At 44.9% G+C, this 18,793-nt stretch overlaps 1 protein-coding gene across 1 annotated transcript in view; it reads left to right on the top strand.

The window, feature by feature from the left end:
- Positions 1–7,026: 7,026 nt before the first annotated feature.
- Positions 7,027–18,793, top strand: part of SLC35F2 (solute carrier family 35 member F2) — a 43,906-nt gene continuing 32,139 nt past the window's right edge. The window contains exon 1 of the mRNA XM_084841638.1: positions 7,027–7,997. Coding sequence (XP_084697764.1) covers positions 7,858–7,997 — 140 coding nt within the window. The 5' untranslated portion in view covers positions 7,027–7,857. The remainder of the gene's footprint in view (positions 7,998–18,793) is intronic.

The following is an 18,793-nucleotide window of genomic DNA, read 5'->3' as shown; positions in this document are numbered from 1 at the left end:
TCATATTCATTGCATCGGTGATGCTGAAAAAGCATTTTTTTTCACTTTTACAATTTCCCTGATCTAAAAAAAAAAACTTGCCGAAAGTGCTCTTTAGACATAGAAGTGAAACTGGGGGGTCATGATGCCTGCTAAAGAACCCGTAAACAACTGTGAGTAGGGAATGATGAGCACCTGATAATGCCTCATGTAGAAAAGCCCTAAAAGTTTGGCGAGCTGCTGCCACTCAGAGTAAACAGTGGTTGGCTATATGATCTGATCTGATCTGGCATAATGCAGTTTCCTTGTTCTTTCACATAGTCCCTATTAGTGGGCACCTATCAGACGTTATGACCTTGGTCAGTTGCGGAATATCATTAAAAGCACAAATCATGGGTATACTCTTAACTAGGACTATCATTGGATTCAGCCCCGTGTTCATTCCAATGGAGAAGATTGTGCTGTTCACACAGAGTGATGGAGAGGTGCTAACTGTAGTTTGTGTGTGAGTATGTGGCAGGTGTAACACTTTTCTTCAGGGTCTCCAAAGGGACTCACAGTAAAGGCCTTGTACAGGGACAAGTAACATATATCATTTTAATTTCTTAATTAATTAAAAACAATAATAATGCACATGTAATAATTTTACATGCATAACAATTCACTTATCACCAAAACAATATAATCGAGCACAGCCCTCCCAAAGTTCTGTCTTTTAGCTTGAGTCCACAACAACAGACATATAAATAAAACTCTCTGAAGCTTGATTTTTCTGCTGGCCAGACAAGGAAAAAAGTCTCTACTCAGTTCACTCCAGCTTCACAGCAATCTTCTCAAAGTGCACCAGCATCCAGCAACGCAGGACCAACTTGTTAAACAGCCCTTTATACAATATAAAAGAACATAAACATAAGGAACGCATAATGTTTGTAAAAAAAAATAATGACTCTAAAAAATGTCAAAAGAAAGCCTCCCTACTAACCTGTCTCAAGGATTCAGGGTCTTACAGAGAGGAGAAACCAAGCTTCTTCCATGCTGCATTTTGGTAACTGCCTAAAATGGTGGCCACTCCCTATTTCACTTCTTTACTAAGCATGTGCAGGAATAGTCCTACTCAGAACTCATAAAGAAAAATACACCAGTGGGTTACACATGCACAGACGTCTGAGGTTCCAGTTGTGCATTAGAACTCTTGAACCTACAAGTAACTGCTGGAATGGGGGCATTAGATTATTGGATCTACATGGACAACAGGGCAGCTGTCACTGTTGTGCAGTGATCTGCTGCCGTGTTAGGTAGACACAGCTCATTCACTTATATGGGAGAAAGGTCAGTGGGAAGCACATTTTCATTACCCATTTTGGGGGGATGGTACTACGCATTTGAAGGTAACATGACCAAACACAAAGCAACATCCTCAATGCCAAAGAACAGGTGCTCACAATGCATGCAAAATGTATCAGAGAGACTTAACATAACGGAGGGAGCAATCCTGTGGCTAGGGATGTATGAAAGTCACTTACTTGTTCGCGGATTATGTTGATGGTGGGGGGGAGGCGTTCTGTCCCTCCCCCTGGAATCCTCGCCAGCCGGCTCCGCTCTGCAGGGATTCTGTGGAGCCGCTGGCCGGCTCTGCCAGCAGCCGGACATCCGGCCGCTGGCTACCAGGGACGCAAATGGCGGCAGCCGTAACCGCCGCCGTTTGCGTCCCTGCAGTCAGCCTTGATAGGCTACATAAATGTTTACGTAGCCTATCATGTCTGACTTAAAAAACAACAACAACGCGCATATGCAAATGGTGGCGGCCACGGCTGCCGCCATTTGCGTTCCTTATTTTGGCACGTCTTAGTCTACATCACGATTTACGTAGACTAAGACGGTGAAAATAAGGGGTACGCAAATAGCATAGCGGATGCTACGCTATTTGCGTTCCCTTTATTTTCGCTGTCTTAGTCTATGTAAATCTTGACGTAGACTAAGACGTGCCAAAATAAGGAACGCAGATCGCGTAGCGGACGCTATGCGATCTGCGTTCCCCTTATTTTCGCCATCTTAGTCTACGTAAATCGTGACGTAGACTAAGACGTGCCAAAATAAGGAACGCAAATGGCGGTGGCCATAGCCGCCGCCATTTGCGTACGCGCAGTTTTGTTTTTTTTTAAAGTCAGACGTGATAGGCTACGTAAACATTTACGTAGCCTATCACGTCTTTTTTTTTTTTAATTGGAAATGGTGGCAGCGGCATCTGGTCGGAAGACCGGCCACCGCAGCCACCGCTGCCGCACCATCGCCGGAGCTGCTGCCGCCGCCGCCACCCGGAAGATCCGCCCCAGGTAAGTCTCGTCCTGGGGGGGGGGGGCGGGGGGGCAGGCCGTTCTGCCACCGATTTCGGGGGGCTGAATGCACTGGCATTTGGCCTCCCCAAGATCCGTGGTGGAATTCTCTGACATCCCTACCTGTGGCTGCTAGTCAGCGGCTAGATGGCTTTAAGATATGTCGGTTTCCGGGAACTGACCTCGAAGCCCACGCTCCAAGGTCGGTTCCTGGAGAACTGACCTTTCCCCCATCCTGCGCTGCCTCGCAGGCAGTTCAGAACAGCCCCATACTCCACGCTTGGAAGAGGAGTGCGGAGCGGTGAAAATGGGGTGTTCTGGGGGTCGTTCCAGGGCAGGGAAGGCGGAAATGCGGGTACGAGACATCCTATGTGTCATCTGGCAGCCACGTCCCCCACTCCGCCTTCCTGCAGCTAGACAGCCAAAATCAGCTGTCTACCTGCAAATGCAGGGCATAGGATTACGCCCTTAAATGTATCAGAGAAACCTAACATCACAATGAGATCCACTGTGGTGTAGTAGTTAGAGTGTTGGTATGGTTCTAATCCCCACTCACCCATGATACTCACTGGGTGACTTTGGGCCAGTCATTGACTCTCAGCTTAACCTACCTCACAGGGGTGTTGTGAGGATAAAATGGAGAGGAGGAGGACCATATAAACTAGCTTGGGTTCCTTGCAAGAGGAAAAAAGGCAGGATATAAATGTAACAATAAAATAAAAAAATACTTAGGTTACAATCCTATAGTTGCTTACCTGGGAGTGAGCCCCATTGAACATAATGGGGCTTACTTTTGAGTAGACATAGGATTGCTCCATTAGAATTGCACTGTCTGAAAAGGTTGTCAACAATTTATATATGGGATCAAGATGTCACTTGGGAGAACATTTTATGAACAGAAAAAGAGAGATCTAATACACAAAACTCTGGGAAGTGCCTCAGGAAACTAGAGCATAAACAGAGTTCGACTAGGAACAACACAGAAGTAACTTTAATTTTATGCCAGATATTTTGAGAAGTCGTTAGGTTTATATAGCCCGAAGGCTATAAACAGGAAAATGCAGCCTCTGAAAAACAGTGGTGTTGGGTTTTTATATTATTTGCAACACATAAAGCAAAACAAGAGCAAAAGCAAAAATAACCTATGGTTACTTTGAATATTGAGCCACGACATGCAACGATTACACACAGCTGGAGAGATTCAGCACTCAGTTACACTAGGGAAATTCTAGGTAATACAGCAGTGCATTTGAGTTATTATGGATTTAAGAAAATTCAAGTCGAGATTAACCCTTCTAGAACTGTTGTGTGTTTTTTCCAACTTGACAGAAGAATCAACATTCGGACAGTTAGTAGAATAAAGGTGGCCTCAACTGCAAGCCGACTTTAAGACACTATGGGAACAGAGGGAGAAAGTGTGGTGTAGCAGTTAGAGTGTTGAAATGGGACTCAGGAGACCCAGGTTCTAGTCCCCACGAAGCTTGCTGAGTGACTTTGGGCTGGTCATTGACTCTCGGCCTAACCTACCTCACAGGGTTGTAGTGAGGATAAGACAGAGCGGAGGAGGAGGACCATGTAAGCCCCCTTGGGTTCTTTGCAGGACGAAAAAAGGTGGGATATAAATATAATAAATAAATGTTTAAAACTTCCTGCATATGCTTTGCACACATACCTCCCATTGCCCAACCCTGCCATAAAGCCCAAAGATAGCACCAATGAGCTGCACAATCCATTTCGTTTGTTCTGTGATTTAAAAAAAAATTTTTTAGTGCTTTAATGATTGTTAGTGTTCCATTACTTATTTTGTTTTGTTTTTTTATCGCTGTACTGTGTAATAATGATGATGGTGATGGTAATGTGTGCTCTTAGTATTTGCATCTTTCCAAGTAATATACAGGGACAAAATAAAACCCATAAGTAAAAAAAAAAACAAAAAACCCAGCAAAACCCCAGAATACATTCCAAGGGAGAGGGACCAATATGATGGGAAGAGGCAATTAGCCCCAAGGTAATCTAGAAATGGGAACAAAATTTAAAAATATGTTACCAGTGTATTGTACTTTTGGAAAACATGTCCCCTGCTGCTGCCACCGCCACCCCTACCTCTCATTGCTAGATTTGAATTAGCCACACATAGAGCAAAGATGTAACTCTGTTTCTACCTGGCTAATATCAGTTTCATTGCTGCTGGACTTTTATATTTATACCATTTTATTCTGCTGACATCGTTTAATTGCTGCTGTTATAATATTGTTATAATATGTTTAGAGTGTGGCTTTATGAATTGCAATATGTTATAATGAAAATTTAATCTTTTAATATGTTGTGAGTTGTCTTGGGAGGGTTAACCCTGAAAGGCTGCCTATAAATACCATCATTAATAAATATAAATGGAATCAGCAGCACACATCTTGAAGCATACAGGGGACAGAAATCATCAATGGCCCTTTAAAATTAATAGTTACCATCAAGTGATGTTGTTTTAGGTAAAATGCTAGATACCATGGCATTATCTGAAGAAGAAAACAGACACAGTTCTTAATGCTGAAAGTTTGCCCCTGTTATTCGAGGAGAGAAAATCGAAAGGGGGACCTGCAATGATGAAGAGAAACAAAATCAATAGGAGGTGATTAATTCAAACCTCTTTTCTAACAAGGAGAATTGTTGCATTGTCAAAGCCCAAGTAGGGGGAAATCCAAAAGCAAGATTACGTTGTTCATTATGTTTGCCTTACCACACCGTTTATATTTATCCTTGATCTGAAAGGAAAGGAAAAAAAGACTACCTGCAATTCATTCAAGAGGAAGGCACCCGGATTCAAATACCCAGAATGAACTTTGTCTTCCTTTTCAAACCTGCCAAGTCTTGCTCCTACTTGGGGGAGCTCAACTAACTCCACATGTATTCACCTCTCTTGGATGCCAAAGTCCTTCTCTCCGTGTTGCATGCATTTCTATGCTGCTGCTCATTGGGGCTGGGAGATCAACTTGTGTAAATTCAGCAGGCACGTGAATGCTATTCAGTATGTGCCCAAGTCTTGAAACATTTCAAACTCCTTTGTTTTCACCCCCTACTACATAAACTAAACCTAAGTATTCCTCTGCTGTTTCTATTGTGTTATTTTGCTTGTATTGGATCGTACATGGCTGATCATATTTGTGTTTATAAGCGGTTGTAAATTGCCTTCTGTATGCTTTACAGAGAAAAGAAAGGGAGGGAGGAGTTTGGACAGGAGAGAGTTAATGGGATTAGAATGCACACATGTTCCTTAATGGCAAAAGCGCTAAGGGTATCTTTGGTTAGTGAAATTACAGGTCAATGGCCCAGGAAGGCTAGATCTTTCTAGAAGATCCTCCATCTGTACCAGCATTCCTTTAGCCAAAGGGAAGGGGAAAGTGCTACCAGTCAGTTGAAAACAAGTTTTCAAATGAGGCACAGAGCTTCAAATGAGCTGTGGACTGCAAGGAGGTCCAATCAGTCAATCCTAAAGGAAATCAACCCTGAGTGCTCATTGGAAGGACAGATACTGAAGCTGAAGCTGAAATATTTTGGCCACCTAATGCGAAGAGAAAACTCCCTGGAAAAGACCCTGATGCTGGGAAAGACTGAAGGCAAAAGGAGAAGGGGACGGCAGAGGATGAGATGGCTAGATAGCATCACGGATGCAATGAATATGAACTTGAGCACGCTCCGGGAGAGAGCGCAGGACAGGAAGGCCTGGCGTGCTATGGTCCATGGGGTCACGAAGAGTCGGACACGACTGAACGACTGAACAACAACAACAAAGCCAACAGCATCAGGGAGTTCAGGAGCGCCTGTCTGTTGGATTGTTTAAGCTGTGCCCCCGCCTATATTCATCTAGTGTATTTGTAAATCAGGGGTGGGCAACAAGTGGCCCATAGTCCACATGTGGCCCCCGGGGGAGTTTTGCAGCTCCCATCGAGTCCCCTGCCAGCACAGCTCTCACCTCCACCACGTTGCCAGATTCCTAGTGATTCTTTTGAAAAATAGGACGCATGGGGAGCAGGCACCTTGTTTCCCAGCGGAATCACGCTTCTTCTAGCCCACTAAATAGCTATTTTGACAGGCTGGGGGAGCACAATTCTGCTGGAAAGCAAGGTGTGTGCTCCTCGCCAGCCTTGTTTGCCAGCAGACTCGTGGCAAATGCAGCCGTGCGGCCACTTCCAGTTGTGGCGGCAGGGGAAGGGTGTGGCACCCAGGGGGGTCCAATATGCCTCCCATCCCTCCGCAGTTGCTCACCCGTTGCAAATAGACTCAAACATTACAAAAGGCCATAAGGGTCCAGTGACTTCTACCTTCCAAAGGAAACCAATTCCAGGCAAGTGCTGCATGGTGCCCATGGGCACCAATATGACTATGGACACCTCTCTTAGTACCCACCAGGCTCCCTTCCCCTCCTGGTTTTAATTTTATTTCTTATGATTTTGTTAAATTGTTTTTTTTAATGTAATTGGGAGGTTGCCATGCTGCAAAGCAAAGTGCTGCCCTCCAGCACCATCTCTATTTGGATTCACAAGAGTGTGCTTTGGAGCTCAGACCCCAACTCTGCCTTGTTCTTGGGCAAGTTACTTTTCTTTTAGTTTCACCAGTTTTCCTTCCATGGTGGATGTTGTGATGGTTTTATTCTTTGCTGCTGGATTTAATCTCGGTTTTATTCTGCATTTTTTTTTGTTTCGTTTTATTGTTTGTATTGTATGTTTCTAAGGCACTGTATGCCGCCCAGAGAACTTTGGTTATCGGGTGGTTTAAACGTACAATAAATAAAAAATGAAATGAGTGTTTCGTGACCAGCCGTGCCCACCACGGCAGCCGTTTGACGAATAAGCCCCCTCTGGCAGCCATTTTGTGAGAGTGCCCACGACACACTCAAAATTCGAAATATGCCCTCCAAAGACCCAGAAAGGTGGGGGGGGGGAGGGGAGGGCTGCTTAACATAACAGGGCCGCAGGAGCAGTTGCGAAGCATGGGCCGGCGGTGCGGGGAGGAGGCGAAGAAATACTCGCGGCGCGCTTCACTCCCACGCGGTCGTTCAAAATGACCTCGCTGCCTGCACCGCAGAGCCCGGCAACCTCCTGCGGCTGGACTGCAGCTCCTAGGAAGCCCTGATTCCTTCATGCGAGCCAGTCAGCCAGCCAGGGCTCCTTGTCGAGGGCAGCGGGAGGAGCGGCTGGAGACGGGTCTCCATGCGCTCTCCGTGCTGCGCGGGTGCCACAACAACACCCAGGCAGCCGGCCGGCGCTGGGGTCCCCTAGCCGGGTTCTGTTTGGGTGCGGTGATCTGCTGACTGCTAACGATTTGATGCAGGACGAGCCGAGCCGAGCCGAGCCGAGCAAGCAGCAACCGCAGCAGCAGCAGCAGCAGCAGCAGCATCACACGCAGGGGGCCGAGCAAAGGCGTTCCGGGAGGAGCAGGAGCGCCCCGCCTCCCGGGCTGCTCTTTCCCCCCTCCCTCTCCCCTTGCGCGGTCCCCCTTTTCTGCCTCGTCTCGGAGCGGATCTCTGGGCTGATCTCATCGCTCGCTTGCCATGGAAGGAGGCACGTCCCCGGATCCGGAGAACGCCAACCTGGCCGCCACGCTGCCGGCGCCGGCAGCTCCACCAGCGCGACCACGGCGCTGCCGCCCCGTCAGCCTCTGGATCTGCATCAAGGAAAAACTCTGCACTTGGTGAGTGAGTGAGTTCAGAGGGCAAGGCGCTGCTGCTGCTGCTGCTGCTGCGGAAAGCGCTGCCCTTTGACCCGGGAGGAACTGTAGCTGCCTGGAATTACAAGTGGGAGGCAGAAAGGCTTAAAAGGAGAGTGCTATGAATTCTGGATTGTTCATAGTTAACAACCCATGGTTAAATGATAGTGCAGGCTTCACACGTAATGACAACCCATGATTCAATTAGTCGGGCTCCCAAAATGAAATGCACCCAAATCAATGCATCCAACTCCTGTAGATTATTTTTAGTTGTAAATAATAGCCCATTTTTGAAAGATATAGAGAGTCTTGTGGCACATTAAAGACATCTGGGGTCTAATCCTATGCATGTTTAGACAGAAAAGGCCTACAAAGGCTCTCTTTATCATCCCAGAGTGCAGGACACGGAATAATGGGCTCAAGTTACAGGAAGCCAGATTCTGGCTGAACATCAGGAAAAACATCCTGACTGTTACAGCAATACGACAACGGAACCAATGACCTAGGGAGGTAGTGGGCTCTCCCACACTGGAAGCATTCAAGCTGAAGCTGGACAGCCACTTGTCAGGAATGCTTTGACTTGGACTCCTGCATTGAGCAGGGCATTGGACTCAACGGTCTTATAGGCCCCTTCCAACCCTACTATTCTATGATTCTATGATTCCATGAAAGTTTATTCCACTGTGACTGTGTGCGTGCTCGAGGCGTTCTTTGTCATTTCACATCGTATTTACCACCACCACGTGGAGCTCTGAAAACATGTTTTCTGTTCCGTAATACGCCCAGTTCGTTGACCTGGGGAAACAGAAGAAAGAATTGTTGGAAGAATTATTTCAATTTGGGGAGGGATCCGTGATAGAGTAAAGGCTTTATGTGCAGAAGGCGTTCCGAGGTTGGATCTTTTGCACCTCCAGTTAAAAGGATCGGGTGATGGGAAAGACCTCTGCTCTGCTGGACACTCTCCAGAGCTGTTGAGACCAAGAGTGGGCAATATATTTTTTTTATTGCATTTTTATATCCTGCCTTTTTTTCCTCTTGCAAGGAACCCAAGGCGGCTTACATTATCCTCCTCCTCTCCATTTTATCCTCACAACAACAACCCTGTGAGGTAGGTTGGGCTGAGTGTCTGTGACTGGCCCAAAGTCACCCAGTGAGCTCCCATGGCCTAGTGGGGACTAGAACCCAGATCTCCTGGCTCCCAGTTCAACACTCTCGCCACTACACCACACTGGCTAGTGTGCTAGATGGACAGTCTCTGAGCTGGTATAAGGCAGTTTCCTATGTCCTCGGCAGTGGAAGTTGATGACTCCTATTTCAGTGGGGCTGTGAATCTGCTCTGAGTTTCAGTCAGAATTCTAAAGGAGTTATCCAAGGCACTGAAATGGATTAGCCCCCAAATGGATTCAGCACCGTGGACAGCTCCATTACAGTTCTGACTGGTTTTGACTGAAACCCAGAGCAGATTCGGAGCCCCACTGAAATAGGAGCCACCAGCCTCCACTGGTCCTACCTCCGATGTGCCGGTAGAGTTCCAGATGTCCCTTCATTTAAAGCAGACCTCCCCACACCTGATGCCCTCCAGATGTGTTGGACTGCAGCTCACATTGTCCCCAGCCAACATGGCTCATGGCCATGCTGGTTGGGGTTGATGGGATTTGTAGTTCAACACATCCGGGGTGCAGATTGGGGAAGTCTGTTTTAAAAGATGGGTTTAAGATGGCAGTTCCGGTTTTGGGGATCTCTGAGGAGCATGTGCCGGTATGGGAGCACAAAATGGGGCTTGGCAGGATTTGCTCCTTGGCTGCCGCTAATACCTGAACAGTGGCTAGGTGGTGGTGGAGCTTGGAGGGGTCACTGTAGCAGAGGTAGGCTGGGTTGGCTAGTGCATTGGGTGGCTGATTGGAGGGCAACTGGATTATTTGAATCCCCCAATTTTGCTCTAGTCTAGGTGCCTTGCCCTTTTAAGCTGCAGGCAGAAGGACAGAGAATCCAGGTGCTATGGCATAAGAAAGTATTGTATTGAAGGAGAGTGTGCAGTAAAACTGGGTGTTTTCTTTCTTTTGAAGACACAGAGGGAAAATTTGTACAAGAGAAAGGTAGGGTCTGGACCTATATGCCCTCTTGCGGTATCCATTTTACAGAAGGCAAACAACAAGTGAGGCCGAGAGACAAGCGACTTGCCTGTGAACACAAACTGAGCACCAAGCAGAAGCCAAAACAAAACCTTTCCCAAAATAAATTTTCTTCAGTTAAATTCCCCCAATTGATTTCTCACCCAGACTCTCCCACATTACTTCTTTTTCAAAAATCATTTTTCAGAGTCCTCCCAAATGAATTTCCCCTCAGTTAATTAATTTTGCCCTCAAATGCCCATTCCTGCTAATCCCCTCCTACTAAAAATCAGTTTTCCCCAGATCACCCCAATCAATTTCCTTTCAGTTAGTCGGGCTCCCAAAATGAAATGCACCCAAATCAATGCATCCAACTCCTGTAGATTATTTTTAGTTGTAAATAATAGCCCATTTTTGGAAGATATAGACTCTTGTCACACGTTAAAGACATCTGGGGTGTAATCCTATGCATGTTTAGACAGAAAAGGCCTACAAATGGTTGGCTGGGGCATGCTGGGAGTTGTAGGGCTTTTTTTCTGTCTAAATTTGCATAGGATTGCACCCTTATTCTGGCATTAGCTTATGTGAAATCTCTGTGATTTAAATTTGCCAATTTGAGATTATAAACTTAATGCATTTAATGAAGTGGACAGTGTCCATGAAAGCTTATGCCAGAACAAATTAGTTCAGTGCCACAAGGCTCTGTTTTTCTTTTTTCCCCTTTCTTCTCTCACACAAGTGGTCCAGCTACGTGTGCTATGCCGTGGAGAATATAGACAAGGTGCGAAAAGATTAACACACTAGTCAAGGTGTATTGAGCATTTGTGTTCTTTCTCAGGGAAAACTTCTGAGTATCTCATCCAACTTTCCCCAACTTGGTGACCTCCAGATGTTGAATTACAACTCTCAGCATCCCTAACTACTGGCCATGCTGGCTAGGGCTGATGGGAGTTGCAGTCCAAACACCACATTGATGAAGGAGGATTCTAATAAGTAAGAATAGTTAAAGCTGACATTCCAGTATAATTCAACATTTGTTTAATATTTAAACGCTAGGCTAGTCATTAAAAAGCTCTCTCCAGGTTTGATGGAGGGCTAAACTAGACATTAAAGGGTAGCCATATCAGTTGTTCATCTGTCTGCCCCATTTATATGTAAAGAGTCTGATTTTGTTCATCAAAATGTGTGTGTGATTGAGAGGAATGAGCTGAACTCCCTCCCAACCCTCTGCATCTCCTCAGGGTTGATTGCCCCAGGCAGTTTTCTCTCAGCCCAGCTCACTTTATGAATAGGGGCCACAAGAAATTTGCCTGAAATGATGGAGATTTAAAATACTGTGTAAATCAGCCTGTAGAATTCTACCACCACAGCAGATTGTAGTTACAGAAAGTGAGGAGGTAAGGGTTCACTTTAACAATAAGCCAGAGTATGGGTTGAATTGTGCGCTGTCATTGAATGGGTTGTTGTTACATGCAAACCCTGTCCTATAGTTTATTTATGGGTTGTTAACCATGAATAAACAAGGAAAAGAACCCATGGTTTGTTACTGGGTTATGAATTCTGGATTGTTCATAGTTAACAACCCATGGTTAAATGATAGTGCAGGCTTCACATGTAATAACAACCCATGATTCAACAAGAACTCATACTCAACCTGTACTCTGGGTTATTGTTACATGCGAACCAAGTCTGCACTGTTTGTAGTACAGTGAGTGATCCCAAAGCAACAAAGATTCTTGTGGCTCATTACAGACAAATAAATGTATTGTGGCATACGTTTTCGTGGGCTGGAGTCCACTTCATGTGATGTGGCTGCAAAAAAGGCAAATGCTATTTTGGGCTGCATTAATAGAAGCATAGCTTCCAAATCCCAGGAAATACTAGTTCCCCTCTACTCAGCACTGGTTAGGCCTCATCTGGAGTACTGTGTCCACTTCTGGGCACCACACTTTAAGAAGGATGCAGACAAGCTGGAGAGGGTTCAGAGGAGGGCAACAAAGATGGTCAGGGGACTGGAAACAAAGCCCTATGAGGAGAGACTGAAAGAACTGGGCATCTTTAGCCTTAAGAGAAGACTGAGGAGAGATATGATAGCGCTCTCCAAGTACTTGAAAGGCTGTAACAGAGAGGAAGGCAAGGCTCTCTTCTCGATCATCCCAGAGTGCAGGACATGGAATAATGGGCTCAAGTTACAGGAAGCCAGATTCTGGCTGAACATCAGGAAAAACTTCCTGACTGTTACAGCAATATGACAATGGAACCAATGACCTAGGGAGGTAGTAGGCTCTCCCACACTGGAGACATTCAAGATGAAGCTGGACAGCCACTTGTCAGGGATGCTTTGACTTGGACTCCTGCATTGAGCAGGGCGTTGGACTCAACGGTCTTATAGGCCCCTTCCAACTCTACTATTCTATGATTCCATGAAAGTTTATTCCATAATACATTTTTTTTAGCCTTTAAGGTGCCACAAGACTCTTGGTTGCTTTTGTTGCAACAGACTCACATGGCTACCCCATTCTGAAAGTTGTTATCCTGTGTGAGACAGGAACTCACAGGTTTTAGTTGCAGCACATTTTGTTGTGAATCAGTCTATGATCATATTTTCTTTTTAAAAGGAAATATTGTATTTATTAATACTTTTGTTACATGGGGCTGGCTCTGAGGAGTCCCCCATCCAGTTTCCTGATCAGGCCTGCACCTGCTTTGCTTTAGCAGTGCTGTAGCATCAGGTGCTCTTAGAACTTTTATTTTGGTTTCAAGGTTGCAGAGATGGCCCAAGACCTTTTGCCGCCTGAGGGCAAACAACAAAAGACAAATGGACTGCCAGTTGAATATTTCTTCAATACTGATGATGGGACAGTGTCCTCCACCACACTTGAAGGCAGCAGGCTAGCTTAGGGGATGAAAGACAGGCCGCGTGACTCACAACTCTCTCCTTCCAACACCTTACTGCCACCTCCCAGTATCTACTCCCTGTTTGTCTAATGGCTGTATCTTTTATTTTTCATAATTAATTTTTTAGTGTAAAATTTCAGCAAAACAAAAATAGAGGAAAGGGAAAAATTGTAGCCACATAGATTTGAATATATCAGCTTCAATCCATGGATAGGTTGTTATAAAAGTTTGTGTCTTTTATAACAGCCTTTCCCAATTGGGTGTCCCCCAGATGTGGTGGACCACAACTCCCATCATTCCTAGCCAGCATGACTAGTGTTGGCTGGGGTGGTGGGAATTGTAGTCCAACACATCTGGAGGGCACAGGCTGGGGAAGGCTATTCTACAGAATTCAAAATGATTAAGCATGAATTAATCTGAAAGAATTAACCTTTCAAGGGGCAAATGATAATAAGCGATATCTAAAATTGCTTACTGAGTTCTTTGGGTAGAAATTACTAGTTGCGTCTGTGAAGCTTTAAATTCTGGGATTCAAAACTGATTGCAAAGGAAATTCTTTCTTCAGCTGGCGGCCAAGTTCCTTTTTGGCATTATTCCGCTTGAAGAAACTTGCATCGCAACCAGATAGAGAGGTCAGACATATTTTGGCAGAATGACAGTTCCTTGCATCACAATGTCATGGTGCTGCAAGATGGCATGGCCATGGTTGCTATAGTGGGAAGAGGACATTGCATAGCTCTTCAGCTTGTTTGAAAGGGTGGGATCTCTTAATATGACTGAAATGGTGCTTACAGGTTGTGGAACAATTAACCACAACTGAATGGCCACTGTTTGGATTCTGTTCTTCCCTCTGCAGATTCCAAATTAATGGGCTCTGAAGTAAATTACTGGGCTTCTGATTCCAGTCATATGCCCTGGTTCAGAGATTCTCTTAAACTATATTGTCAATACGTTGGCAACCACTGATCACCTGTCTACTGTATATACAATCAGATTTCTCTTACAACCAGATACCATCTAGAGCCAGTTCAATACTTCACTCTGATATAGGTAATACAGAATTCTAGTTCTTAAGAAACTCTCTCTCAGACAAGATATTGTCTTTGTCTTTTACTACAAAGTATTAGCCTAACAGTACTAAATACAGTCAGGGCCAGAAATATTGGAACAAGGATAACTGTTTTGACAGTTGGCCTCTGTACACCACCACACTGAAGTTGAAAGGAAACACACCCAGATGGGAGCGAAGTCAGGACTTTCAGCTGTAATTCAAGGGGTTTGACAAAAGTGGGGCACTAACCATTCAGGAAGTACAGCCAGTGGCATACACACACACCCATCATTGGTGGCTCATAAGTAATGGAATGAATGGCTGATAAGCAGCTGCATGCCCAGGTGTGGCTTGTTTCCTGGGTACCTCATCACCAATCAAGCAGATAAAAGGCCTGGAGGTGGTTCTGAGTGTTACATTTGCATTTGGTAGCTGTTCACTGGAACTCCCAACATGAGGTCCAAAGAGGTGTCCATGCGAGTGAAGGAAGCCATCATTGAGCTGAGGAAACAACATAAACCCATCAGAGAGATAGCAAAAACAGTGGGAGTGGCCAACACAACAGTTTGGAACATCCTGAAAAAGAGGGAATTAACTGGCAAGCTCAGCAACAGCAAAAGGCCTGGAAGACCACGGAAGACGACTGAAGTGGATGACCGCAGAATTCTGCTCATGGTGAAGAGGAACCCTTTCACAACATCTAGCCAGATCAAGAACACTCTTGCGGAGGTAGGCATGTCATTGTCAACATCTACACTCAAGAGACGGCATCATGAATGTAAATACAGAGGCTTCACAACAAGGTGCAAACCACTGATAACACTCAAGAACCGAAAGGCCAGATTAGCCTTTTTCAGAAAAAACCTAAAAAAGCCTGCCCGGTTCTGGAATAAGATTCTTTGGACTGATGAAACCAAGATTAACTTGTACCAGAATGATGGGAAGAGAAAAGTATGGAGAAGGAAAGGAACAGCTCATGATCCAAAGCATACCACATCATCTGTCAAACATGGTGGAGGCAGTGTTATGGCATGGGCATGTATGGCTGCCAATGGAACCAGGTCATTGGTGTTTACTGATATCCTAACTGCTGATAAAAGCAGCAGGATGAATTCTGAAGTGTATAGGGCTATACTTTCTGCTCAGATTCAGCCGAATGCTGTCAAACTGATAGGATGCCGCTTCATATTGCAGATGGATAATAACCCAAAACATACAGCAAAAGCTACCCAAGAGTTTCTCCAGGCAAAGAAGTGGGATGTTCTTCAATGGCCAAGTCAGTCACCTGATCTCAACCCAAAAGAGCATGTTTTTCACTTACTGAAGACAAGACTGAGGGCAGAAAGACCCAGAAACAAGCAGCAGCTGAAGGCAGCTGCAGTATAGGCCTGGCCAAGCGTCTTAAGGGAGGTCATGTCCATGGGTTCCAGACTTCAGGCAGTCATTGACTGCAAAGGATTTTCATCCAGGTATTAGAGGGGACCTTAAATTTGAAATGATGTTGGTTTGTTCCATTACTTATGAGCCAGCAATGATGGGGGGGGGGGTGGTATGCCACTGGCTGTACTTCCTGAATGGTTAGTGCCCCAGTTTTGTCAAACCCCTTGAATTACAGCTGAAAGTCCTGACTTCACTCCCATCTGGGTGTGTTTCCTTTCAACTTCAATGCGGTGGTGTACAGAGGCCAACCGCCAAAACAGTTATCCTTGTTCCAATATTTCTGGTCCTGACTGTACAACAGTTTATGCATGCCTAAATTCAAACACATGAAAACATCTAACATCATTCTTAAACTAGGCTTCTAAGCAGAGTTAAGTACATTTGCTAGTTCTCAATGATAATCAGTATCAAGCTTACCAGTTTGATTCTACAGGCAACACATTGAGGAAAGCTGATTCTAAAGGATAGCTTCCACTTTTGCATGTTCTAAATCTCCTATATATACTTTTTGGATGCTATAAAATATGCATTTTTACTATTTTTACTACAGCTTATACTTCTTATCCATTTCTACTCTAAATCTTCATGCATCTAAATAAGAGTATTGAATTTTGAAGTTTCTTATCAAGATAATTGTGCATCCCAACATACTTATCTAAACATCTTAACTTTCTTTGACATGTTACAGGTATGTTTTTGACACAAACCTATTCACTTGATATCATCCTGTCTTGTGAGCTTGTTTTTCTTATACATTTATGGTCTCCAGTGAGGCCTCTTGGTCACTTATCTGATGGCCCATCTGACCTGATGATTTTACAAGACTCTCCTAACTGAAAGTTGTAAACCTAAATTTAACACTGACATCTCCTTATCTGGATTCCTTTCTAAACAGTAAAAGGATCTAATGATCTATTTCTAATTGCCTGGTACGATCGTCTCTCATCTGGCAAACCTCAGAGTTAAGACGTTTTAATTACTCTTGGGTCAGAAGTCCATACTGGGTGATATTAGGCATTGGGATCCCATTTTTAATTCCAGAATTCTCTTGGAGGCATTTAATTATATAATTTCCTAATCAAGCAGCTCATATGAAAGATTTGCTTGATCTGCCACACTAGTTCACAGGACAACCGGAGGTTGTAATAGGGCTGGGTTCGCATGACACAGCAACACCCACAGTCATCCTGATTGGGGGGGGGGGGGGGGTTGTATATTCAAAATGTCGCCTGGCACGCAAAACCCCCTGATAAGCCCAGGATGTCATGTGAACTGGGCTATAGTGAAGTACTTTTAATCCTAGCTGATTTCATTTGGATAGTCAAACCTTTGTTAACCTCCACCCCCATAGCAATGGGACTTAAAAGTACTTAACTTTGGTTGGATCATGGCCCTTATCTTTTAAAGCCCCATATCAAGAAAAAAAGTGCATTTAGGAGGACCTTGAGCTTAACAAAAACATGGTGAAGACAAACTGGGTAGGTTCTTTCACCGTTCTTATATGACAACATAAGAATTTTCTCACTAGAACAGACCAAAGGCCCATTTAGGGCCTACATGGAAGCAAGTGTAACTTGAGGCCCAATAACCTTTTTTTAAAGTGGAAAATTACTTTGGGAGAGGGAAATTTAAAGTAAAGAATGTGATTGGCAGGCAGGCCTGGCCCACTGAATCGCTCATTTTAGGAATTTTCTGCTCAGAGTTGGTTGCAGGTGTGAGGGGCCCCTTGACGTTTGCCCTCTGGTGGGCCTCCCTTCTCCATTTAAATTTCCCACAAGGCCACAGAACAATTCTATGTGGGGGGACATTGTGGGAAATTTAAATGGCCACCCACCGCTACCACCATCAAATAAACCCACAGCTAGAGGCCCAGGGTGCTGATGGGTCCTGTCAGGACACATATTTTGAAGTTATTGCAACTCCACAATATCTTTTTGATTTGAAAGTGTAATTTCTACACAACATAGTAAAATCGGTTCTGAGTTAATTTAGCCTTCTGACCCAACATTTGAACACTCTTATTAATTTACAGAAATCTCTTTGGATTGCCAGTAACCTGATTGTTAAGCATTTACCTGCAATCACATGTTTATGTCTCACTTTGGCAGTTAAGAAACACATTTATGAACCTTGTGAGCTAGAGGTGGGTATAAGCTGCATGGGGGTGGGGTGTTGTTTAAATGTTGCGGGTTACTCATTACTTCTTGTTTTCACTTAGAATCAAGGAGACACTTTCTTTTTCCAGAGTTCTTTAAAAAGAGGAGCAGTCTAAAATATTGTCTTCTAAAGAGTTGGAGCAGGATTGGGATTGCTTTGCAGTTAGCTCTTGGAAGTAGCAATAGAATGATAATAGGCAATGTTGTCGGAAGTGAAGGATCGTTTCATGGCCTTAGTCAGTGGCCTTGTTCTCACATATCTGAAGGGAAATGGGAGCGGTTTTGGCTGGTACAGTCCTGTTCTACCTCAGTTTATGGAGCTGTTTGCATGACAAGACAGCCCACCATGGATTACTTAACCTTTGGTGAGGGTGCAGTACATGTTGGCTGCATACTGTCGCCATTTTGAATATACAACTCCTGCTTGGGGGTTGTTGCGTTGTGTGAACCCAGCGAATATGGGTTATGCGACGGTTAAACAACCCTTGCATAATCCTGTTTTAGGGTTATGCCAGGGTTGTTTAACCCTGGCATAACTGACGTTCATTGGGTTTGCATCACACGACAATGCCCAAGTGGGGGTTGCATATGCAGTGTGGTGGCCGCAAGAGCTGTGGCACATCATGGGTGAAATAACCCATGATGAGCCACGCCAGCTGGACGTTGGGAGCATGCCAATAACCCTCAGTGGTCCAGGGCTAGTAGAGGAACCAGGCCCATAATAGCCTCTGAAATGAATCAAGAAAGTGGGGGACTGCAGGGATGGAGTTAGATTTCCTGGCCTGAGAGGTAAACTGCTTGTCTCACCTCTGTCATGCCTATCAGGAAGGCATGCAGGATGTGGGAAGAGGAGGAGGAGGAGAAAGCGACAGGACTGACCAAAAGGGATTGGGCCAAAACTGGGCTGTGGAGCTGATAGTACTGGGAACGTGAAGCTAGACAGGCAGTTGATTATGTATATGCAGGCATAGCATAAATATCTGGAATAAAATACTACTTTACTGAAAAGGATGTGGCTGTGGATACTCCCATGTCAGGGGTGGGCAGAAGGTAGTTCTCCAGATGTTTTGGACTTCAGCCCTGCCAGCTTGGCCAGTGGTCAAAAATGCTGGGAGTTCAAGTATA

The sequence above is a fragment of the Heloderma suspectum genome, chromosome 3 (assembly GCF_057233095.1).
Source record: "Heloderma suspectum isolate Gila_16-S chromosome 3, 16-S_ref, whole genome shotgun sequence".
NCBI lineage: Eukaryota > Metazoa > Chordata > Lepidosauria > Squamata > Helodermatidae > Heloderma > Heloderma suspectum.
Note: the sequence above shows the minus strand (reverse complement) of the source record. Positions and strands in the feature narration are given on the sequence as shown.